The 25617-nt window shown below is 45.6% G+C and overlaps 1 protein-coding gene across 1 annotated transcript in view; it reads left to right on the top strand.

Moving 5' to 3' along the window:
* GPC3 (glypican 3) overlaps window positions 1-25292 on the top strand; it is a 251700-nt gene extending 226408 nt beyond the window's left edge. The window contains exon 8 of the mRNA XM_067548021.1: window positions 23158-25292. Coding sequence (XP_067404122.1) covers window positions 23158-23327 — 170 coding nt within the window. The 3' untranslated portion in view covers window positions 23328-25292. The remainder of the gene's footprint in view (window positions 1-23157) is intronic.
* Window positions 25293-25617: the final 325 nt, after the last annotated feature.

The raw sequence follows: 25617 nt of genomic DNA, 5'->3' as shown, positions 1-25617 counted from the left end.
TCTGGCTTCGTCAGTGCCTTGAGACGTGTGTGTGAAGAGGTGTAGGGCCTCGCCTCGTGACGCTGGGTCTAGGGGCTCCGTTAATCTGCCCCAAATCCTCGCCCCACCCCGGGCACACCCTGAGTACGTGCTGGGGGTTTCTTTGGGGGCTAGGGAGGAATTCTTCACTCTCTCCACCAGCTGGGAAGCCATATTCTTGCTGCCTCTCCGATCTCAGAGCTAAAGTGACCTCCACGGCACATGCTGTTCCTCTCTGTCCCCATAATGCATAGCATCATCCCCCCCCCCCAAACCCCCAGGCCCTCCCAGGCCCTTCCCCTAGGCAAAGAGCGGGAGGGATCTCAGTGGGAGACTGAACTCGCGCTGGGGCAGTTGACGATTAACGCGAAGCGAGCAGACATAGCTCACAGAGCCGCCTGCACCCCGAGAGCAGACATTTACAGGGCATTCCTCGGAGCAGCTGTGGACCCTTCCCCCCCGCATAACTCTGGCTAAAAGACCATTCCTTCGCCCTCCCGTCTCACTCTGCCTTCACCTTGAACTGCTCCTCGCCCCTGGGCTGGGCACTGTGTACACAGAGCAAACATGCCGTGCCTTTGTCTGTGTCATTGTATTCTCCCTGCACACTGATTTTGTGCGAGCAGCCGTTTGCTGCCGTGCTGACGCCCATTCACCTTTTCTCCTCGTGGCCCCGTTTGCTTTAGAAGCTCCGTCACGTCCTCTCCTTTTGGGTCCACCTGCTTCCATCGTCTGCGCCGGGGCTGCCTTTACACAGCTCCACTCGCCTCACGTCCCGCCTGAACTCCCTCTTTGGTCTTCGTGGGTTTCCCAGATAACAGCTGCAGGAGGAGCAGTGGTTTTTGTTAGCCACAGGAGATAGCCAAGCTCCCGGCCGTCCATTTCTCCCCTGCACAGGTCTGAACTGGTGTCCACGCAGGTGACGCTAATCCTTGTCGGCCGAGGAGGAGGGAGTTATTTGTGGCGGTGCGCAATGCAAGCTGTCCATCTCAATCCATCATTGCATGGCACTTGTGCCCTAGGCACGTGGCTCAACCAACTTCAGAGAAGACCCAATGTCATCCAAACAGGTGGAAATAAGGGTGGGCAGCCAACTAACCATAAATGGGCATTACGGGGGGGAGAAGGGGCTCAGCCGGGCGGCTGGCTGGCTGTCCTGAGCTAACTTGAACGGGTTCCACCAGGCATGTAACCTTGTTTGCTGATCTTCGGTAACAAAACAGCCTCAGTGCTGAATATCTCAGCCCCTGTTTCTCCATCCCACTTCACTATTAAATTACGTTGCTAGGAGAGCTGGCGGGAGCTGCGCCGCTGAGATGGACGGGTCATGCTGTCGGTACGCCAGATCGTTGGCTCCCAAAGATTTTCCTCTCTGGTGAACTCAGGAAGGGGAAACGCAACAGAGGAGGGCAAAAGCTGCGCTATAAGGACATTTTGAAAAGGAACGAGAAGAAAGCGGATACTCGCATAGAGGGCTGGGAAGAAATGGCCAGAGAGAGACGTAAGCGGAGCTCTGCCGTGTATGATTCTATCCAGGCAGATGAGGCACGCAGAGAGGCAGTGTATCACCAGCACCCTCTTCAGTGGCGTAATATCAAGCAGTTTCTGCTGCCCAAACTGTCACAGAGGCGTTGTTTGAAATGCTGGACTCGCTGCTCCTCACCGAGCTAACAAGTGCTGAATTTCTCTGCCCCGCAGTCATCGGCGAGGACGACGGACATTCGAAGACGTTGCTAGGTGGGGCCATCACAGAAGTGCCCCCGGAACGCACCGCTGTTGTACAAGCACGTGGGTTGGGCTTCCTGCAGCCGCCCAGATTTCCCTCCCTCCCCCCCCCCCCCCCATGCAGATTAGGACTGCCAGGGACGGGATTAATCTGCGGGAGAGAGGCGGGTGTCGTTGCCACTGGCAGGGGTTTGTGCATGTGTTGAGACCTGCAGCCCACCTCAGGACACTCCTCCATGGTGCCAGTTCTGGAGTCCAGTGGAGTGACCTCCGTGGATTTGGAACAGAGCCAGAAATGGGGCAGAAAAACTCTGCCTGTTGTTCCTTTCTCTTGGCCTGTGGCTGTTCTGACACGTACACGGAAGCAGTCACCAGCCAGAATGTGGTTGTCAGGACCGGTGCATCAAGGAATAGGGAAGCCAGAGGCTGATTTGAAGGGCTTCTGTTGCTCTTATAGAGTCTCCCACGGCCAACATGGAAGCAGGGTTTTTCATTAGCCCTTTAAAGTTATCTTCTTTAAAAAAAATATTAAAGGGCTGATTAAAAACCTTGCTTCTGTGTTGGCTCCGGGAGGCATTCCAGGACGAGATGCCTCCTTTGGAAAACAATTCTTAGCATTCGTGGGTACTGGGTACTCGTGGATACGATTCCCAGTTCTGCCAAGGAAAAATCACTTCCTGCCACCTTTTCCTGCCTCACACTAAACCACCTGTGGATGGGGACCAGTGGATGGCACCTATCTTAATCCCTAATTCTTATCTAACCCTTTCCATCACTAAGTCTCAAAAGTGTTTGCAATGGAAGTCCGTGTCATGGAAACTGAAGCACAGAGAGGGATGTGACTGGCCAAAGGTCCCTGTCCTCTGTGGGTTTTTTTTTTTGGCAAAGCAGTTACTTAATGTTTGCAGAGGGCTTTGAGATCCTCGCATGAAAGGCAGTGTTGTAAAGGCAAAGCAGTATTATTATTATTATTATTATATGCTTCAGAACCACAAAGTAGATAGTTTGCCTATGCAAATCCCTACAGTCGGGTGCCAGCCGCACGCACGACAGAGAACACGCTGAGCAGCCCGTATACACTGGCCATGGCTGAAGTGCTGTGTGGTGCGCGTTACCATTTGTTGCAAGTATTGAAGGTCGAGGTTTCTCAGGGATGCCGAAGGTGCAATTAAGAAAGAAAGGAGCATTGTATTTATTTATAGAAGAGCTCAGAGAAATAGAGGGTAAGGGCTGAAATAAAACAGCAAAGCACTTAGAGGGAAGATGAAGGTTATAAGAAGACACAAGTGACATGCAAAATCAGCCCGCCACATTCCAGTCTGGAGTGAGGTGTAAATCGAGTGCTAACCGCTCATGCTGTAATTGCTGGGGCAATCCTGCTTTTTTAGGGGATGTGGGTGTAGAGAAGCAGTGTTGTCTAATGGCTAGAGCACTGGCCTGGGAGTCAGGAGGCCTGAGATCTACTGGGCAAATCACCACCCTGCTTGGTGCCTCAGTTTCCCCATCCAAACAGGGATGAGGATTGTTTCCTGTGTAAAGCGCTTGGGAACGTGTGGATGAAATGTGCTAAATAAGACCTCCATGGTGTTACTGTTGTTTAAGCCACTTAGTTCTGTATCTTCTCACCTCTGGGCTGCCTGGCGCTGGGCGGCCGTATGACTCAGAAGCAGGGTACACAGGAGTCTTGTCTCTCAGTAGATCTTGGATGGAAGTGAAAAGGCGTTGAGTCTGCTGGAATAAGTGCTCATTGATGCCTGTGTCTGCAGTGCAAACAGCTACAGGAGTAAAACTCCGGGGGACCCTGTGCAAAAACTGCACTGCACTGCGGAGCAAATGGAGCTGCTACTGCATTAAAGAGACCGTGCTATTGCAAAACCGTCCCACTCCCTGCTTTTGTTATTTCTGCCATGCTTTGCAAAGAGAGGGCCTGATCCTGCATGCGTGGCAGTCAGAAGAACGGCCAGACTGGGTCAGACCAATGGTCCATCTAGCCCAGTGTCCTGTCTTCCGACAGTGGCCGATGCCAGGTGCTTCAGAAGGGATGAACAGACCAGGCAATCGTCAAGTGATCCATAGTGAACCAAGTCAATAGCAAAACTCCTGGTGAGTTTGGTGGGCCCAGATGTTTTGCGTTTCCAAAGCTGCACTGTGGCCTGTCTGAACAGGCGCTCATACGACGTACCTAATCAGAGCCTTCTGCCCTCCTGCAGGAGAACGCTGCCTGCAACTTTCCAGGATGTATTTGTGCCCATCGCTTGAAGAGTCCTCCTGGCCCTTCCCCCCCCAGACGGGCAGGCTGCTCTGCCTTGGCCCAGGGATTGCCTGCCCAGGCCAGCTTGCAGGATCAGAGCCTGCGCTTCTTAAAGCACAGCTGGCCTGATCCTCTGCCTGGGAGTTTTGCCCATTCGATGGCTGCAGACTTGGTCTATGGCAAGTGTTCCCTACCCATGCGGAGGTGGGAGTTGTTTTTCTCTGAACAAAGGCGTCTGTGAGTGTGACGGGGAGAGGCAATTACCTCTGCCGCCATGTGCTCCGAGATCCCTGCATGGAGGGAACACCCTGGATTTGGCTGTCCCGCATTCCCCTCCCCTGGGCGAGGCAGGGTGCATGCTCTGCCTCATCTAAGCTCCACGGGCTCCTTAGGGATTTCCTGATGCGCTCTGCTGGCAAGGAGCCTCCAAGCACAGCTACTGCAGGTGCCCTCCCCACCCCCAGGTGCTCCAGAGAGGAGAAATGCACATGACGTCCTTTGATCACAACTTCCAACAATTCTCCCTAGAGCTCCGAGCTCCTCCGCTGGAAGAGTGAAGAGTTTGCTACGGCAGATGAGTTTCATATTGCACTTGGTTCTTCAGAATATCTACTAGAGGGTAGCCAGGACTTCAGACAGCTTCTCTTGGACCTTCCTCCATTCACAAGGACTCCCCATATATTTATTATCTGTCCAGTGATGGCATGGTCCGATTGCTTCTTCCAGCCACTAGTACCATTCTGGCAGCTAGCATGGTAAATTATAGTAGGGACTTTGAGCCTAATCTAGAACAATCTTCCTCGCTACTCAAAAAGGCGTGAGCAGGGAATACCTCCATCTGCTTTCCAGTTATTTCTCTCCAGTGTTTTGCAACATGGTCCCCAAATGTCTTTATTTTGCATCCGTCCTTTCAAACAAAGGGACAGAATTACCAATAGCCCTTCAGCACTGGCTGATACTATATTGTCTCTAAAAAGTGATGTAAACTGGATGAAATATTGCATGTTCTGAGGTTTTACTGATATGTTTAAATGCAGCCAGGGAGAATTTGTTGTTTGATATATATATATATATATTTTTTTTTTTTGGTGGCTGTTATCTATACAGCTTTCCTTTTGCTAGACTTTATTGAGATCATCATTTCTGTGGGTGTTAAACATCAAGGAGAAAAGAACAGATTGCATGTACTTACAGTTCTAATGCAATCAACTGACATTATGCAGAGGCGATGCTTTTAACAAAGCCTTTTAAATTTGCTACCTTGCTCGTACGTTATAAGGTATAAAGTTAAATGTTACACATAATTTTTATATGACACACAATATACCGAAACTGTTATACAAGCTACAGATTTTGTCACTTTTGTGTGATCCACTTACATTTTACAGTGCTTGCCACTGAGTGTTAACATAAATTAATTAATGTTTTACAAATGTAAATGTTTTATTCCACATCAGTTAGTGAGGATATTTTGAAGGGGGAGAAATGTAAATAGAATGAAATTCTTAAGCAAGATTATTGATATGACAGGACTAAAGAGCTTGGGATTCTGTGAAAAGTGCCTCTTTTCATCCCTTTAATAAGTCCATTACTTGCACTCGGGAATATTTTAAGGTCCTTTTCACGCTGAATCTAGAGTTGAGCATGCTTTGCATTTCAAGCTTTGTCTATGAATCAGTAGAAGCCAAAGTTATTTCTGCTTTAAAATAACAGGAGCAGGGAACAGCTAATCTCTTTTCATTCTGAGCCCTTACATTATTTTACTGGACAGAGTTTGTGTTGGCTACAAAACAGGGCATTCACCAAATCTATGAGAAGGAATTTAGGGTAAGAATGAAGCCTAGATTGCAGTATGCATAAAAGCTTCTTTTCCTACGGCCATTAAGAAATTCCAAATCGGCACTATTTTGAATAGTGACGTTAAATTAGCCTTGCTAATTTCAGTAATTCAAGATGATAGCTGAGTTTACAAATCTACCAGATGAGACATTCCCATAATTACAATCTGAATGTGCTTTTCAGCTAAGGTGAGTTGATACAAAAAAAAAAAAAAAGGAAAAATACTCTCTCTGTTCTGCCTTTTGAGATTAATATCTCTAAAGAGCAGTTACTTGGGTGTACTACATCAATAAGGCATTTCCTATAGCGAGCTGTTAATTCACTTTTCCTGTAACATAGAGGTGCTAGAACATATGAGAAAAGATTTTCCACTCTCTTTTTTTTTTTGTCATATTTATTCTTTCAGCAAGACATTGATACTGCTTTTGGTGTTAGTTTTTTGTTCTTTTTTTTTAGTAGTGCACTTTTAGATAATTATTTTGGGGGCCTTTTCATGGGAAAGGAACATTCTTTGATGGATGAATTAGTGCAAGAGCTGGTGGAGTGACAATGAAAAGTGGTGCAAAGTCCAAGAAAAAGAGCTTGATTTCTAGGGATGTTATAGGGCTTGACATTCACAGCATGCTGAAAGAATCTGCAGAGTAAATTTGCAACACCACATGGACAGTGCTCACACAAATTTCCTCAAAAGATAGGAAATTGATGCACTTTATTTGAAAGGGTGTTCATTTTATCAGAACAATCGAGGAGTTAATTTAGGGATGAGGATTTTGTATAAAATGTAACTCTAGATGAAAGACATAAAAATTCCCATTTGAATCTACATCTGAACATTATAATTCTTACTCTGGAAGCAGCATGCAAGGCGATCTAAGCCCTGCATAGAACACCCATAAATGACTGCATAATTGGTTGGGAACCTGATTTCCATTCTGTGAGAAATTCTGACGTTTCAAAAGGTTTTGGTTCCAAATTGGAATGAAAAGCTGAAATAGCCGGTGAAATGAAAATTCCACCCCAAAATTGATTCTGGACCATTGAAACGTTTTGTTTGACTTTTATATTATAACAACATTAATATTTTAATATGAAAGTTTAAATGAATCTAAACTATAAAGCTGAAATGAAACACACCGACTTTTTCTAGCTGAAAATGTTGTTGAAATCCACGTGTTCCTGTGAACTGTCCCAATTTTATAGAAACAGCTTTTTTTTTATGGAAAACCAGTTGAAAATGTTTCGACCAGCTCTAACTGTTAGCCTGCGCTACCTCTGTGTTCACAAAACAAAATCACTGCACTGCACCTTCACCTGAAATGGAGTTAAACATTTAGATACAGGGAAGGTAGCACCAAAAATGTGCAAGAGGAAGTTTTTAGAAACCTGGCAGGCGTTTCTTAACAGAACATGAAAGAGCTCTTCCTAGCGTCAGGAGACTTCAGGATGAACAAAATGCAATCTGTGCAAAGGCTCGAACAGATGAATCACTTCAGATAACGTCCTTCACCGTGCTCAGTCCACTTAGGGGAACCCTCCAGTAAAATCAAGTGGAAAGGCCAAACAGCACGTCAAAATGAAGTAGGCCTTTCTACCTGAAAATTCAAACTGGGGCAGTTCCGGCCGTTAGCTCAGTTACCAGGAGAAAGCAGCAAGGGAAAAGCTGTGCTAATCCCAAACAGTAAATAGAGCATCTGTGGTTAGCTGGAAAGGGGTCTGAATGCTGGCCATGGATGAAGTCAGCTGCCCACAGCCTAGCATTCCGCGCTGCTCTGGCTCCGCGGTAGGTGTGCTGGAAGGTGACCCGTTCACCAGGAACATAACGTACTGGCCAGCTGCAAGGCTTGTGTTGCAGTGAGTTCTTCTTGCACGCGGGCTTGCTTTTGAGGAAACTTTATCTTTAATCTCTGTAATCCACTTTGGGAACGGAGTTTATAGCGTTGTAAAGGATCTACAAACCGGTTCACACGGATTCTTTGTTTTGATTTTCTGCTGGGATTCTAGAACTTCACCAAGCTGTGCGTGCCGAAGGCTAAACCCGGATCATCGTCATGGACATTAAAAATGAGCTGGAGAGCACCAGTAATTTATCTGTACCTTTAAACCCCTCAGTATTGTAACCTCATTGCTTTACAAACTCTCCCCGCCCAGCTGTTACCTCTTCCTTTCATCTTTCCCCATTTTCTGAGTGTAAGAACTTTGGGGCTTTTCAGAATTCCTGGTGCCACTTGATTTTCAGAAGAACAATAGAAAGTTCAGATTGGTTTGTACCAGGATTTTTAGACCAGATACCGTTCACAAGCACCGCGGGACATTGCCAGACTCTTTAGAACTCCCCAAGTTGTTCATTTTGGAATCCAATCATCCCCAGATGTGTCTGAATATAGGACCTGATCCACATCTCCCTGGAGTCGATTAAAATATTCCCATTGATTTCAGAGGTCCTGGATCAGATCCATGGAGTTTGGGAGCTCATGCATTCTCTCCTCATTTGCTCCGCTGCTTCTGTTCTCTTTTAGGTTTCTTTGGGGAACTAAAATACAGGAAAATACAGGCGCTTTGGAGGAAAGGTTCCCGTGGGCTGACCCCTGTGACCCGAGTCTGCTGATTTCCACACAGCTCTTATTTTACACCATTTGTTACCATTTATTTTTAACAGGAGATTCCTCTGAACTCTCCTCTCCTAGATAAAAAAGGGAAGTCAGTGAAAGAAAAGGGTTTATGCTGCACTCGGCATTTCTGTGCAGTGGTAGATTGAAGTCAGCTGCTTTAACATTTTTCGACGATAGGGTAGGGTTTTTTTTTTTTTAACACTGTTTTAAAAGTTGTACATTGTCTTAGCCTTGCAACTCCCACTGGCTCTAATGGGCTGCCTGCCGCTTCCACTCTGCCCAGCGTTTTGAAAATGTACCTCCTGGTTAGCTTAGCTTTCCAAAAGTCAATAGAAACCAGCTTTATTTTTCATCCACTCAGTTGATCCGGCAGGTTTAAGAATACCAAGAACTCCTGGAATTTTTCAGTAGCTGAGAGAACGCTAAATCCTTCCACAGATGTTTGCGTACCACTATGCATGAGGTTACCTGCCTGCAGTATATGTGGGCTAAGCAGGTATGTCCGTGCCCCGCTGCTTGTGTACCATCCTACATACTTGGGTCAGGGGCTGAATACTTGACCGAGTTATTTTCCTTGGCATTGAGCATTCTAACCCCTTGGAATCTGACTGACTGATTGCCAATGCTCATTATGCATCGTGGGCAGCTTATTTACAGGTATTTTCAAACCAGTAGTGGTGAAAAGGCAGCCCTTTTAGATTTTTCCTTGCAAGCATAAGGGAACGATGGACGTTTGTGGGTTTCTGATTAAATCTACACATTGCAGAAAGTCTTGGGTCCGGTGGTATTCATTTTGTTGGATTAAAGGGCCCAAAGAGTCAAAAGGGGTTAATATGACCCTGTGCCTGTTCAACGTTAAACAGGTTTAATCCAGGTTTGGGGTCTGATATACAGAGACCTGAGCCTGCTTAGTACACACCACTAGAAATCTTTTTAACCTTTTATTAAAGATGCAGGCGAGGAGGGTGGGAGGAAGGTTAAAGCATTTGAAATATACGGTATTAAGTCAGGCTTTCATTTTTACATCGTCCCTTGTTCCCTTTCCTTTTATCGGAAGAGTCTTTCTTTAGAAAGAAAGAAACACCCCTTGTTGGATGGTAACGATGGTAAGAACTGCCCTTTTGGGGAGAAAGAGAGGAAGTTAGTTGAGATGGGCTGGAGCTGTTGCTAAAGTCCTGCTTCCTTTGAGACAAAACAAGGTGAACACAAATGTAAGGGCAGAGGGTGAAAAGGACAGCCAGAAAATGCAACGTCTGTCCCTGGTGTTGAGTCGCTCTTGCAACCTTGCTGCTGGAAAAGCACAGGAACAACACATGGTCACAGTCACTCTGAGACCTGGCAACCTTGCAACCAGCACCGGGCTGTTAAAGGCATTGCATTTAGCTGTCTTTCTGGTCAGGGGCTTACGTCAGTCTTGGCTGACTAAGCCAGACCCATTAAACAGAAGGCAAAAGAAGAGGGCTAGGAAAGAAAAGAAAGGAGGTGGGGAAGGAAAAGGACACAGAGGTTGTAAGTGTGCGTGACAAAATCTCATATCCCAGGTGGTGGTTGGGATTTAGCAGGAGTCAGTGAAGGTGGAGATGTCATCTAGGTCCCTCTCTCTGGCCCGGTCTGTTCAGGACATCTCTCAGGATTAGGATGAAGAAAGTCCAGGATCCCAGCAGATGATCAGGGTGGCAGCCATGGTGAAGTTTGCTCTTTCCACTTCTCTTGTCTTTCAGTCAGCCAATGTCCCCGGAGCCAGCTTTTCCCAGGAGTCTCTGTTTTTAAGGACACCCAAAGGCAGTGATGGGTGGAATGGCTCATCCCCTCACCATTTTGTCCAACAATTAGGACTCATTTCTGAGACACCAAATTTGGTTAAGTGGATTTCATTCTCACCCTGTTCTTCTTTACGAGGCATGATCTTAACATAGTCCTTGAACTATTTCAGGAAGCCTTTTGGTTTGGAGGCGTTCAGTTGCTCTGTGTCCTTTTTTGCACCTTTCCCCATCAACATTTGTAGTTGTGGGTTATTGTGACATTTTATCAACTTTCCCTTGTTTTGCACAGTTGAGCTCACAGTCAGGTTAAATTTGTAGGCCCAGTTATTACAACGGTCCTTTTCTGATCAAAAAGATGTTCCTGCTTACCTATACGTTATACATAATAGCTCGAAGAACCAAAACTGCCAATTCTTGGGCCAGGCTCAGGTCCTGTTTCCAGGTATAATGAGTCAGAAAGGGAAATGTCAAATGTTCATGGATTCAGTGGAACCATAGTACGTTTCTTGACCAGGCGTTGAGAAATCTTCTTTTGCCTAGAAGGGCTGGTCTCAAGGGACGACCCCTGGAGCTCAATAAGAGTCTTCCAGTTAGGATTCATTGGGCTGGAAGCTTAGCGCATATGTTCATTTCACAGTGCTGTAAAAAGAGCCCCGTTTCGTATAACGTGGGAGCATGTTTGTTCCTTTAACTCCAGCATGTGCTCTGCATCTGAGAGAGGCTAGTGCCAGAACCGTGCCAAGTGGAAGTTAATGGCAGACATGCCAGGTAGTAGAATAACAAAATGCTTTTATGAGGGCACAGCAATATCAGTAAAGTAAAACTCCATGTCAGACTTTTCCTTTTTCTGGTATTTTTCCTCAATTCACATGCATGGAACATAAAGACTTTGAATGTCTGTTCCAGGAGCCAATGTATCTTATGCTATACGGCCCATCCTGCTCCCAGATTGACCATTAACTTCAGGCACAGGATCTACAGCCATAGTGCAGAAACGAGGGACCAAATTTAGCCCTGGTGCAAGTACATTGGTTTCAGTGGTGTTGCAGCAGGCTTGAAGCACCCCACTGTGTGACAGAGCCCTTTGTTCTTCTGTTCTTCCAGACTCCTAATGTCAGAACATGGGGATATAGGAACTCAGTGAGACTCAAAAAGGGATTGGACATCTCTGTGGATAACAAGAATAGCCAGGGTGATCATAATGGAGAACAGCATTATCGGAAGAGATATGAAACCTCTCCCTTCAGGGCTGCAGCTGCCGTCTATTAGAGATCAGGGTGAGGTTGAATGTCAGGGGCAGATTATCGCATGCTTGGTACTGCAGGATTCTTGCATTTTTCTCTGGAGCATCTGGTCCTGGCTGCTGTCGGAGACAGGATACTGGGCTCGATGGACCTTGGGACTGATCCACTGTGGCAGTTCCTATGTCCCAGTCAAGGCGCACCCCCTGCACACTCTCCATCTTGTCCATGCACGACTATGTTGTGGTCATCCCATCTCCTTCTGGTTTCCTTTCCATTCTCTATCTTGCCTTTTCCTGCCCTTTCTCTTTCTTGTCTCTTTTCCCCCTCCCCCTCCTTCACTTGCTCTCTGCCGTGTGCAGTCTTGTTTTCTCTCTCCTCTTCTTCTCAGTTCTTTCTCTCTTCTGGTTGCCTCCCTCTTCTGCCTCTCTTCTCCCCCTTTCTCTTTAACATGTGCATCTCCGGTAGCAGCACTTGCTCTGGGAACGCACCTGCACTTCGGGCTGAAGAATCCTGGCCTATGTGGTTATGACACAAGGGCTCCAGAGCTTCCGCTTAATGCCAATGGCATTTGTTCATTTTTAATAGATTACACCAACGCCTTTTGCTAAACCTGTTTCCCTTAATCCACTCTGCGGCACAGCTCAGAAACTCTTTCACTCGTTGCCAAAGAAAAATCATTAATGCAAATGCAGTTGCCAGATTCTCTTCAGGGTGAATCCAGAAAACGGCGAGGTAGGAAGAAGCCAGGTAACGCGTGCTCCTCCCAAAGTCACCACCGGCAGCAGCTCATACTGGATGGCTCTTCAGAGCAAAGCGGTGTTGGAAAATGGGGTCGTGTGATATAGGAACGAACGGAGGTTGCCGTGTAATGCATATATAATGGAGATCTAGCAAAAGGATGCACAGACATTGCTTAAATAATTGCTTGGTTGCTAAGGGTGAAATGAACTTTACCTGCATAAAGTCAGAACAATAGAGCTTTATCTTGGTGAAATGCATCCCCCGCAGCCTTTACTCCAGATTCTGCCCCACTTGAATCCTGGAACACTGGGCTAGTGGGTCCCGTTGTCCCGCCCTCACCCCACTGCTGGTTCGAGGGGCTGCCTGGCCACCTCTTCCACGGCACGCTCGGAGTGTGGGGACCCCCTGTGTGGCATCTTCACCTCCAGGGCTCTTGTGCAACTGCCACACAGGGCACCGTGGGTGCTGCGGCACTGCGTTTCTCCTGGGTGAACTTTGCCCAGAATCGGTCGTGCCCTTGTAATAACACTTGTGTCCTTCAGGTTGTCGGTAAAAGTATGTTGTGATGTTCTTATGGCCAGTTTGCACGTGCCGTGAATCGATCTAAAGCTCATGATCTGTACATGTCAGAAGGTGCCTTTGGTTTTCAGATCAGTTAATCTGAGACCAGTTCACGTGCCTTTCTGACCAGGGAAGGCAGTTTTACTTCTCACCCCTCCTCTGAGTAGGAGTTTCTCTGGCCAGGTCACAGATGGTGGGTGAGTGGTGTTTCCCTCGCCTCCTGCAGTGGCGAGATGAATTTTTATTTTTCCCCATTAGCTAAGAGAAACAGCCTGTACATTGGTGCTGAGAAGGTAGAGAGAGACAACCACCAAACCACGTAGACACTCTGCAACAGTCTGGATGCTCACTCAAAATATTACTAGACATGCACAAGACTCGGGACTGGCATAGTGCTTGAGTCTACCCTGTCATTGCCATGCCTTCGGTTAGTGCTTTATAACTTTATAGGCAATAAGGCACTTAGTAAACCTGTGGGCGCTCTATTGCTAACAGCCCCGGGGGTAAACATTCCCTGGTAAAATAAAATCATTCTTCTCTAACTGTATGTAAACATTCAGGTCACCTGGAGAAGCAGATGTGCAGTGGTATCCAACTGTAGCACAAGTACAGCACAGCTGGATAACCGTGTAGATGTGTAAAGCATGAACGAGGAGCTTCCCTTCTACAGGTTTTATAAGCAAACGTGCAGATATATACTCTTGCTTAAGTATCTGTTTGTGTTGGAAAGAGGCAGAGGTTCATGAAATTGTCTATCTTTATAAATTATGTATGAATGTATATACATGAAAGACACACACACACACACGCACACCTTACAGTAAATAAGGCCTTATTGAGTCATAGACCTTAAGGTCAGAAGAGACCATTAGGTCTTCTAGTCCGACCTCCTGTACAGCACTGGCCATTAAATTTCACCCTGTAGTGAACCCAATAACTTCTTTTTTGCGAATGCATGTCTTCCAGAAAGTCAGCCAGTCTTCATTTGGAGACCTCCTGTGATGGAGAACCCACCACTTCCCTGAGTTTTGTTCCCATAGTCAATCACATCACTGTTAAAATTGTGGGCCTTTTTTTCTCATTTAAATTTGTCTGGCTTCAGCTTCCAACCCTCGGGTCTTGTTCTGCCTTTCTCTGCTAGGATGAAGAGCCCTTTAGTACCAGTATTTTCTCCCTGTGAAGACACTTCTACACTGTAATCAAGCCATCTCTTGATCCTCTCTTTGATCAGCTAAACAGAATGAGCTCTTTAAGTCTCTTACTGCAAGGAGACTTCATGTACTGCACATTGTCATACAGTCAGAGAGCTGTGACAGGTAACAGGTTCCCTGCTGCAAAAGACTACTAGTGTGAAGCCACAAGCTGGAAAAGTGCAGACCCGTACATACCCCAAAACAACTGGCTGATGGTCAGTGTAACGTTCGTGCCTCGAGAAACAGGTGGGCTTTCAGCTCCTTGAAGGAGCAGAGGAGGAGAGCATTACATACATTCTTTAGGATGCTGTTCTAGGTCTCAGAGATGACATGGATGGAGGTGCAAAGCAAACGAAGGGCCCAGGTAGGACTGCAGAGCAAAGAAAGTAGGCAGGGTTGTAGGAGGAGATAAGGGAAGAGCTATTGCCATAGATGCAGTTATGTACAGTGGGTTAACTTTTCTTTCTTCTTCTTCTTCCTCCTTCACCATGGAGGTTGTCGACCACCACCTTCCATCTTTTGCAGTCACGACAGTGTTGTAAAACGTCCGCTCTCCTCTGGATACCAGTCCATCTGACGATATTTACAATGTAACTGTTTCTCTTTCTTCTTCTTCCTGGTTTGCCTGCGATCTTGCTGGATAGTATGAACATGCAAGCAAAGCACTTTGCGATCGGCGACCTACATGTTGACAAAAAGATGTTATTCTTTTACTGAGGGGCTCAAGTAATAGTGCTCTTTTTAAATTCGTCCATCTCGGCACCACTTTGTTTTTAGTTTTGGTTATCCAGCTAATTTTTAACATTCTTCTATAACATCAAACCCAAATTCTCTGTGTCCTTTTTATATGTCCAGCTCTCACATCGGTATGGGAGGGTTGACCATATGTAGCACTTCAGCAATCTAGTGTGGATATGCAGTTTTAACTTTTGACAACATAGAAGTCTTTGGAAGTTGCCAAATACATTTTTTGCAAGCTGCATTCTTCTCTTGATTTTTGTCACGTCTTCTATCCAATGTTATTAGACTCCCTGAATCGGAAACCTATTCCCTTGTTCCATCACTTGACCGTCAAGCCATAAGGATTTCCTACCTTGTCTGTCACTGTGTTCACTTATCATATTTTTGTTACGGTTCTAGAATACTTGTGCACTTGTCCTTAATGGTACCTGAACATTTGTGCCCCAGACTTCACCAAACTTTTCCTAAGTGTGGACCACATCTCAGGGCTTGTCTACACTGCGCAGCTCTGTCGATGCAAAGTACACAGGCAACGTTAGGTAAGTAACGTAAGTGACATCGAGTAGCCGTGCTATCTTTGCTACCCTATATCTCCCGCCAACGTAGTTTGCTCTTCTCGTTCCGGTGGTGTACCGGAGTCGGCTCGGCAATCGACTGAGTGGGTCTGCACCAGACCTGCTCAGTCTATTGCCACGGCATCGATTGCTGCAGCACCAAGGGAGCCCTCAATAGAAAACGTACCGTGTAGGCCACCCTCTCTTGGTCGGGGTCACACGGGGAGCTCCTGCCCCTCCCTGTCCCAATCTCACAACAGCAATGTGGCAATGACAGCAAGTGCTTCCATGGAGCGGTAGGGATGGCAAAGTGCGTGGGGCTAGATTTCCAGGGCTGACAGTGGGAGCCTGAAAATCAACCTCTTTTGCTATTTCTAGCCGCTGCTGTTGATGCCTTACACGGTGTGTCTTTCCGGAAACCATTTCGTCACTCGGCTGCTCTCCAGTCTGTCTCGCCCTCCTGCCTGCTGAGTTTCTCTCACCTGCCAACAAAGAGAGCGGGCCCCATGTCCCCAGCAAGCGCTTTGTGCACCCCTGCTGCACCCCAGACCCCATTTTCGGAGTGGCTGTATTAGACAAAACTAATTTTGTTTCAGCAGGGAGAGCTCACGCTACACCCAGCACAGTCGTAGAGCACCGACAGATTTATTGAGTGTCTCGCTTTGAGCCGTTTTCATGCCTGGACCTCAGTTATTAGGATGTTACTATATTAGGTCCAACACTGAAGCCATCTGCTGGTGCAAGTTTGGCAGTAAAAGGGCCCAGATGCTTGGCTGTGGAATGACATTCTCTGGCTTTGGCATCTAGATATCAGTTCTTCTTTCCTGGCTTTGCTAGCAGATCTGCCTGTTGGTCTGGGGGAGCAACGCATTGTCCTCTTTGATGTCATTTTCCTTTGCTTGCAAGGCATTTGCTTCCAGTTATTTGCTTAAGAAGACGTTGCCCATTTATGGTTTAAAAAGGGTGTTTCACCAGGCATCAATATGGTTTCTTCATGAGTGTGCGTGCCTGCTATAATGCTGCTTACATGCCAACACTTCTCCTCCTGGCTTTTTTATGCCAGCTGCAATGGAACTTATTATGCCAACTTGAAAACAATCTACTCCTGGTTTAATTGACTTTATAAATGCTTCCAAAATGACCCCAGCTCAGGAAGGAGAGTGTTTTAATGATTTGTAGCTGATAAGCTGGTGCAGCGATAACACACACAATTCTAATACTAATCTGTGGCAGAACATCACGCCTTCATTCAGCAGACGTGGAAAGCACATATTTTACAGTTTACATTGTTCACGGGTGTCATCCGTACTGCATGTTGCAGTAAGAATGATGAGCACAACTTTTGATTTGCCAGGAGCAACCACACAGCATCTTTGTGTTTGGAAGTAGCTTTTGTTACGAAAGATGTTTACGGGGGAGTCACTTGTGCTCAGCTGGAGAAGTTTCGCAAACTAGGTGAGGACTGTAGATGACTATATATGATACGCCCTGTTTGCATGTTAGGAAAAAAGCTCCCTCAGAAATGCTACCAGAGCTAATGATTGACTATTATTTTAAGCGGATTATCTAATCTGCAGCACAAAGGACAAGAAGGGTGAAAAACGAGTGAAGACTGAGTATGTAATTAGTACAGATTGTTGGAAGTACCCTCTGGACATAGTTGGACTGATTATAAGCAGGAACAGATTTTCGGAGTGTGTATGAAAAATCTCTCTGCAAAACCAAAAGGCTGCTTTGTAGCAGAAACTGTTGCATTTTACAATGTGCATAACAACTCTGACAGTTTGCAAGCATGAAGATGGGGATAGCTGGAAAGGGCAGCTTTAAGATAAATAAGAAGCCTGTCTCTGATTATTTTACTGCGGTGATTGTTTTTGACATTATTTAAGGTATGTATGTTGGGGATTTTCCCTTTTGTCGAAGGGGACTTATTTTTAGATGCTGTAAGGTCTCCATCACAGGTTTGTTTAGCATAAAATACCATATATGCCTGCACTAATCTAAGGGCAACAATCCTGATCAATACGATATTCATCTTTGTCTCTTTTGGGGGCCATTTCAGGAATTTATCTGATTAGGGAAATTAGTTGTTCTGGGTTCCTTGTTTTAGAACTATGATTTTGTTTGTTTGTTTCTTTTTAAGATGGTTATGTCTGAAATTGGTTATCTGGTAACCTCAGAGACACCCTCCTGGCTGTTCTACTAGGGCGGAGAATTAGATTTTATGACACCACATGCTCACTGGAAGTTGAGCAACTGCAAATATACATTTACAGAAATATTATTTGTAGGAAAATTAAAGGTATCAGCAGTAATGCCCTATGCCATGAAAATCTGGCAATAAAATATGGACAAAAGTCAACAACAACAACAAAATCAATCTGCCTAAATATATACAAATAAGCCTAGAGAAGGACACAACACAAAGTTGGTTTAAAACAGAAGCTGCACCCAAACACAAATGTTCAAAAATAGCTAGGCAGTACTCGGAATGCGCCGCACAGACCTCTTCACACAAACCTCTTCCTCCAAGAGATCTTGAAGATAATCACTAATGGTTGTGAGATTGCTTCAGCTAGTTCTGTAAGTACCGCAGGGTGAATTTTATCAGGCTCTGCTGATTTGAATACATCTAACTTATCTAAATATTTTGTAACCTCTTCTTTCCTATTCTGGCTTTGCTGTTGATATTAATTGTGTCAAGCATCTGATCACAATTAACCTTTTTTTTTTTAGTGAAGACTGAAGCAAAATAGACACTAAACAACTCAGCCTTCTTGGTGTCATTGCTTTCCTTCCCTGCTAAACTCTTTCCTCGCTAAGTAGCGAACCTACATTTTCCTTCATCTTTCTCTTGCTCCAAACAGATTTGTAGACTCTCTTTCTATCGTCTTCTATGTCCCTTGCTAGATGTAAACCATTTTGTACTTTAGCCTTTCTGATCTTATTCCTACATATTGCACTGCACTTTTGTATTCATCCTTAGCAATTTGTCCATGTTTCCACTTTTTGTGGAACTTGTTTTTGATTTTCAGGTTAAAGAGCTCCTGCTGGAGCCATATTGGCATTTTACTATTCTTCCTGTCTTTTCTTCACATCGGGATAGTTTGCTGCTGGGTCTTTAATATTACCTCTTTGAGAAAATGACAGCTACCCTCAACTCCGTTTTCCTTTACATTTCTTCCCATGGCACCTTCCCTACCAGTTCCTCAAGTTTATTCAAGTCTGCTTTTTTAAAGTCTCTTTTTTCCTTTTCCTTTGGTCAGAGAGGAACCAGGAGATTTGGTAAAGATGAGGGCTGTGCGGGACGCGGAATTTCCATTTTGCGGGAAAGTCCACAATTTCAAAATTTATTCCTTCCAAATTGGCACAAAACCATAGAATTTCAAAATTTCCAATGAAAAGACATCTTAATAAAATTAACTGAGAGCCATTGAAATGGTGGTTTTTTTTTAATTTGGACTTTTAACTTTTTCTATTATAAATTACAATATGAAAAGTCATTTCCAAACAAAAAAATCAAAATGTTTTGTTCCGATAAGGACCTTACTGAACCTATTTTTTTTTAAAAAAAAAAAAACGTGAATGAAATTCTGTCCAAATCATCACATTTCTGTGGAAACTTTCAATTGTGACAAAAAAAACCCGTCCACTGGCAAATTTTGGACCGGCTTTAGTGAGGACTAGAGGACTCTGCTTCAGCAGTAGATAGGCGTGCGCCATCTGGTAGAAAGCTATGCAATGGAATATTGACATTCACAGAAGCACCAGTGGTAGGAGCATGGGTCTATATGAAAACAACCTTCAAAAAACAGCAATTTCAGGTAAATATTTTCTGCTCCTCTGAGCTATATTTTCATTACTCTAGTGGTATAATGTACCAGCAGTGGTGTCATTTGATTATTCCATAAAATGCTAACTGCAAAATAGTCTAAGTGTAAATGTATTAAATCAAACCATGTAATCATTCCTCTTAAAACAAGTTGCAAATTAAGATGTAGGTTGCTGGAATTTAAGCAGATACTGCCATACCTCTGTTAAACGGTACTGAAATATGATCATCGTTTTGTGCCAGAGTAGGATTTCATGACTGAAAGCTGACCAGAACCGGTTGCCACTGATCACGTTGAGATATCTCATTGCCAAATTTACAGGCACAGTTTTCAGAGATTTTTTTTGTCTTGTTTGCTAGCTTAAAGTTTGGCTTTGTTTGAAGTGGCTGTAGAACATTCCTCGGTTATTTACAGGGAAGCTGCCATTTTCTGTGACGGGGAGATGGTAGGGTTTCATCTCCTCCCACTCTCATCAGGATGCTGCAATCTATACTTGCCCCTTCCCAGCATTCACCATCCTCCCATGCAACAGTAAATCTCTCCCCTACATCCTGGCTGCCTTCCCAGCCTGACCGCATAGACCTACAGACCTACATCCTGACTCCCTGCCAGACACCTCCTTTACCCAAGTGAGGTCTTCCTAATGACCTCCCCAGCTTCCCCATTTGTTCTTGGCAATCCTCCAGGGCAGCTAGCTGGCTATCCTCTTGAGCAGGGGCTTTTCTTAGAAGAGTGGTTCATAAACAGAGCTCATGAAATCCTACTTACCTCTTCTCACTCGCACCAGAGGATTCTGAGTAGGAAGTCTGCATTTACATGGATCCCGCAGAGGAATCTGTGAGGAGGAGCAGGCTCTCTCATGGTTCTCCCAGTCCATGGTCCATGTGAAAGCTGCCAAATAGTCAGTTCTGGAGCCTTTTTTCTCCACAGAACAGATCTGGCAGAGGCAACAGCTGTGCGAGCATCCCCTGCTATCTTACTGCTGTGACTCAGACCTGACTGAAAGGGGTGACCACGTCTTAGTGTCAGAGGGCAATAAGCAACTTGTCTCTATTTTCATACCCCTTCCTGGTCAATCCCCGTTCTACCTATCATCTCTCGTTCAGTTCTGAGATGTCGGCACCTGCCTCCCATCAGCCCATGATGCTGGTTTCCGTCGCCAACTCGTTACATCGTCAAACAAGCACTTCCACGCTTCCCCCCCCGGCTGCCCCTCACAAGAAGGAGGAGTTTTCCATACACACCCACAAGGCTACCTCATTTTTGTCTTTCTTCAGATTCCTCCTTAAAACTCTCTCTTGCCTGAAGCCTACAAAAAACTCGACAACGGTTAGGCCGCTGGTGTGTTGAGATCCCTGTCTATCACTGACACTGTACTCATACTCCCCCATCAGTCTGTCTGCCCGTCCAGCTGTCATCTCTTGTATTATACTTAGATTGCAAGCTGTTTGGGGCAGGGAGTGTCTTCTTGCTCTGTGTTTGTACAGCACCTGGCACAGTGGGGACAGGGTCCATGACTAAGGCTCTTAGGCACTGTGGTAATACAAGTAATAAATAATAATAAATATATACCCATTGGTTCCTTGGCCTGTCCTGACAGTGCCAGTGTTATTGTGGATTTTGTCATGCCAAAGCCTTTCCATTGAGAACTGGACTGAGACCATCGATTTAGTTCAACGCAGGTCACCGAAGAGTCATCCTACAGTGACAATTCCTGGGATAAATTTGAACGGCTGAAGGTGAAAGGTGCTGTCTCCCATTCCTCTGTCTCCCAAGGGGTTGAATTCTCAAAGCAGCAAGGCTGATGGAAGTTTTGTTTTTGCAGGGCATGGATTTGGGATAGCAACTCTGCTCACCTCACACACCGCTGAATCTGCACTCAGCTCTCTGGAGGAAGACAGCATATTAGCACTGTAGAAAAGAGGACTGAGGGAGAAGACAACTTGGGGGCATCAGTGGGAATCTCTTGGATGAGTTAAAGATAGATTGACACTTGGATTGTGCTTGCCTCTGTGTGTGTTTGTGTTCCCTTTCGCTAATTTATGATCCTCCTTTGATGATAGATTCACTTGCCGTGCTAGTATCTTTATGCTTTGTTTTGCTGTGTGTGTGGATACACTGGTTAAGAAATATTGTCTTGCTCTTTACTTTGGCAGTGATGTTTATTAGGTTAATGGGTTCATTTTTTTTTTTGCTCGTGTATTTATTTAGTCTCTTGGATATTCTCCCAAGGGGTGTGTGTTTTGACCGGAGTCCATGAGTGCCTTGATCTGCCTGAATAGTGATCCAAACTGATCCAATCTTAGGGGACTGAGCCAATCCATTGAATGATTGTGGGCCAGGGTCTTAGCTAGTGTAAGTCAGCACAGCTTCGTTGACTTCAGTGGGGCTCCGCCTCTCGTGAGAAGAACTGGGACCGTGCCAAGTCATCATTCTCTAACGATAGTTTAATTGGTTCCTAATGGATGTAGATTGTAGAAGGCTTGGCCCCAGTCACAGAGATGGAGGGAAAAGGCAACAACAAAAATGCCAAGCAGAAAAAAACAAATGGGGGAACCTTTGCATTCCCTCCCATCAGCATAGCCCAGAAAACTCCATGTCCCCTTCACATCTAGCTTGATTCTCCCCTGCTGCAAATTGGCTCTAGGTACAGGAGGCTTTGGTTGACGCTGGCTAAATCCTCCCTTTGCTTTTTCTTCTCTAGCCAAGTATTGCAAAATGTTCCCTGTTCGGTTTGTTCTGTCTGGCTTTTGTTGTTGTTTCCCTCTGTCTCTTCACTGCAAGTCCGGCATCTAGGACCTTGCAACCACTGTGTGGGGATCTGAGCTTTTGGCTTGAGAAGTCTCTTCCCCATCCGTTCAAAGAGAAGCTGATAGTCTGGAGGTTCCTGTATTAAAACACGAGGTCCTATTTTGCCTCTGTTCATTGACACTCTCCTCTCTCTAGCTCCCCTGCATTTTGAACATGCATGCAGGCAACGTCCCAGGTGTGTGAAAGGTGTCATAAAATGAGTAGTTTACAGCTAATGAAGAAAAAGGGGTAAAATTCACCCTGCACGAGGCCTGCACACCACTTACATCCTGCTTAAGCGATGCATCGGCCACATGCTGGATTTTCGCCGTCAACTAGGACGACTGGGATTTCTTCACCACTTCTGCAAATGTTTGTGGTGTGGAAGCCAGACACGGGTTTGTTTTTTTTAAAACAAAGCACAGCTGATTTTCTTTGGAAATGGCTCCCCAGTGACTCCCACAGGGATGAAAGTGCTTGGCATGTGCGTTCGGAAAGCACTGTGCAAACATGGAGGGATCAATTCTCCCAACACCCTGAGGTTGGAAGAACAAATGAAATTAAAGATCTTGTACGTGAGACGCTCACATTGGGTGGTATTTGCAAGAGTGCCCGGCATTGGCCCAGCTCATCTCCTAGTCACATCTGTGGTGATCCTTCCCCCGCCCCACCGCCATAAACATCCAACGGGGGGAACATAATTAAGCCAGTGCTGAGTGTTTTTGTAAACCCCGCCCATTGCATACCTGTAGCTGTACATTCATGTTGCAAGACGGGGCCTGGTTAACATCTGTTATGCAGGTTTTCAACAGGTGACATCCACCCTCGAGCAGAGTACTAGTTCAGGACCTGGTCGCCACTGACGTCCTCCTTAAGCCTTGTCTTCAGGACTTGAGCAGAGCATAAATCTGTGCTGGCCTTTTGCACAGAGGTGGATTTCACCCATTATGTGCATCTTGCGATATCGCTAACTTCAGTGAGTTTTCCATGGGGGAAGGTTGGCCTTGTGCTTGGCAAACTGGAGTAGGGCTCAACAAATGTGTGTTCAATTCCTGCATGACTTTGGGCAAGTCACTTAATCTCTTTGCCCTTCTTCCCCATCTGAAAAATGGAGTTAATGTTTTTTTTCACTAGGTATTTGTACAGCACCCAGCACAATGGGGCGTAGATCTCAGTCAGGGCCTCTAGGCCATCCCTTAATAATATATAATCATATAATAATATATAATCCATACATCTCGTACAGGTGTTGGCCCACCGTACTCAGTAATGATCTTTCTCTTTCTCCTTTTCAGAACTGGCTTATGATCTGGATATGGATGATGTTCCCTCAAATAAACAACTCTTGAATCAGCAAAGCAAAGATGATACGGCAGTTCACAACCTGGGATCAGGAAGCACTCCATGGAATCGTGTTCCTGTCACTGCTATTTTCATGGCAGTTTCTTTTCTGTGGGCCCATTGACTTTATACAGTAACCTCCACAGATGTTCCTGGGGATCAACCTCTTTCCATGTTTTTTCTTTCGGAAGAAAACCTTCTGAAAAGCTCTTCTCCCGCAATATATGCGCATTTCCAAAGATTCAGTGAATGACTTCCATTGGTTTTGTAAAATAAAACGGTAGCTTTACCGAAAGGGGTTGGTTCATGGAGACTTTTACTGTTAGTAAATCAATGTAGTGCTTTTAAAAATAATTTGAAAGGGTGATACTGCACTGTGTTCATATCAGTTTACAAAGGTGGAACTTTCATCCCTGTGAAGCAGAAATCCATACTTTGTCTTGAGTTAATTTAACATGCATGGGCTAGACTAGCATCTACGGTTTATTGAATGTTCTCCCCAAAGATCAGCCCCCCCCCCCCTTTCTTGTCTGACTTAACCTGGGTTTTGTCTGTAGTTTAAATAACATTGGTACCGACTCCAAATTTAATATTCATCCCTGGGAAACTCGCCAGGCACATAATGGCGAGGCCATGGGGGCGGCGTGAGAAACAGTGCAAATCCAAAAAGGGGAAGGAGATTCAGGAAGAGGAGGAGGGGAACCATTGACTCAACTGCTCAAATTTCAGATTCTGCTGCCTCTGAAGTCAGTAAGAAAACTCCCATTGACTTCATAGGGCGCAAGGTTGGACCCTAGACTTTTAGGGCTAGACTGTGGACTACGCACTTATACAAGGGAGTAAGAACCATCCTTCCACCTAGCAAGGCTCCTGTATCTTGCTCTGGGGAACCATGAGCAGGCACTTGTTTACCTCCCGCCCACCAGAGCAGGTGGGCAGTAAATCAGTGGAGCCAACTCACTAGCTAGCACAGGAAAAACGGGAAGCCGGCGACTGGTGGCAGAACTGTGTCTGAGAGGTGTGTCTGAGGCACGTTGCCTTCTGGCGCTATCTCTGGGTTTAAGCACCCCCCTTTCTTGGGGCTGAGCCTAACACACAATCTAGTCCCAAATGACCCAGGGATAAAAGATGGCAACATCAAAGCAGCCCTGCTGGCAGCAGATGGGACGTACTAACTTTGATTATCCTCACGGTGGCATGTGAACACTCAGAACTGTCTGCAAGGAGGATGCCTTGGCATGGGGGCAGCAATACTCCGGGCAGCAGAGGTCGCACTGTCAGCACACTGTGTTTCAGGCAGTTCTGCTGCTCACTTGCCACGAATCCCAACATTTCCGGAGATGCCCCTTCTGAGGCAGTCAGCCTGTTTGTCTGGGACAGCTGGATATGGCATTACGACTTGCTCAGGGTCCGGACGCACACCTCTTCCCCAGGAAAGGTGCAACCACAGCTCCAGACCAAGGACAGAGGGTGGGAATGTGCCATACTTTGCGGGGCTGAATAACACGCCTCCAACACATTGTGTAGGTAGACACAAGGCTCGGCAGCAGACACATGCAACACAACAAGATGCTTATTGGAACATGCTTTTGCACGTTGTTTTTGTTAACGCCACTTTATTACATAATAAGTATTTTCTTGGTGAACAACGTATCAAAATACCTCGTCCACACGTTTAAAGCATGGGGAAGTTTTAAATTGGAAACGAGATCTGGATGCCCTGGGGAAGGCTATCAGCAGCCCAGGTTGGTGGTCTGCAGAGCACAGCAGAAAGCATATGTATTTGGGGTAGACCCTGAGGGCATATTTGGGTTAGGGGAGAGGAAATTTTGTCTTGGTTCCTGGCCAAAATGGGTTATATATTTCAGCTTACGGTGTTGGTAGCCCTAGCCCTGTATTATATGTAGACTTTAAATATTTTGTGTCTCAGACCTTAAATGCTTTCAAAAGCTACTAAGTAAATATCTTTCTGAAACATGCTAAAAGGTGAACTGCAAAGATTTTTTTTTAAAAAGGACAGATTGAAAAGGTGAAAAATATCCAGCTGTTACTTTAAACTGATGGGCCTGAGTCTGGTATAAAACCAGTGTAACCCCACTGACTGCAATGGAATTATTCCTTATTTATGCCGGGGGGGGGGGGGGGGGAGAGGAGATTCAGGCTAAGAACACCAACCACCTGCTTTCTCTGCCTGGCTGAGTCAGCCCATGTTTATGGTGCTTGTGATGAAAAGAGCCATTCCAGCATGAACTGGTGGGTTCCCGCCTGCAGAACGTTCTCAAAAGGTTCCCCTTCTCATGCTTCGTCTGAACCCAGAGGTGAACTGTTGGGGATGGTTGCACCAAAATTGATTGCACTTGAACATTTGTTGAAAGGTGATCTTTCAAAATCATTCTCTTGGTTTCCCCTTCTCC

Source organism: Emydura macquarii, unplaced genomic scaffold, assembly GCF_026122565.2.
Source record: "Emydura macquarii macquarii isolate MOO-44397 ecotype Brisbane River unplaced genomic scaffold, CSIRO-AGI_Emac_v2 contig_1253, whole genome shotgun sequence".
In the NCBI taxonomy this organism is placed as follows: domain Eukaryota; kingdom Metazoa; phylum Chordata; order Testudines; family Chelidae; genus Emydura; species Emydura macquarii.
The sequence above is the reverse complement of the archived record's forward strand: the minus strand, read 5'-3'. Positions and strand labels throughout refer to the sequence as shown.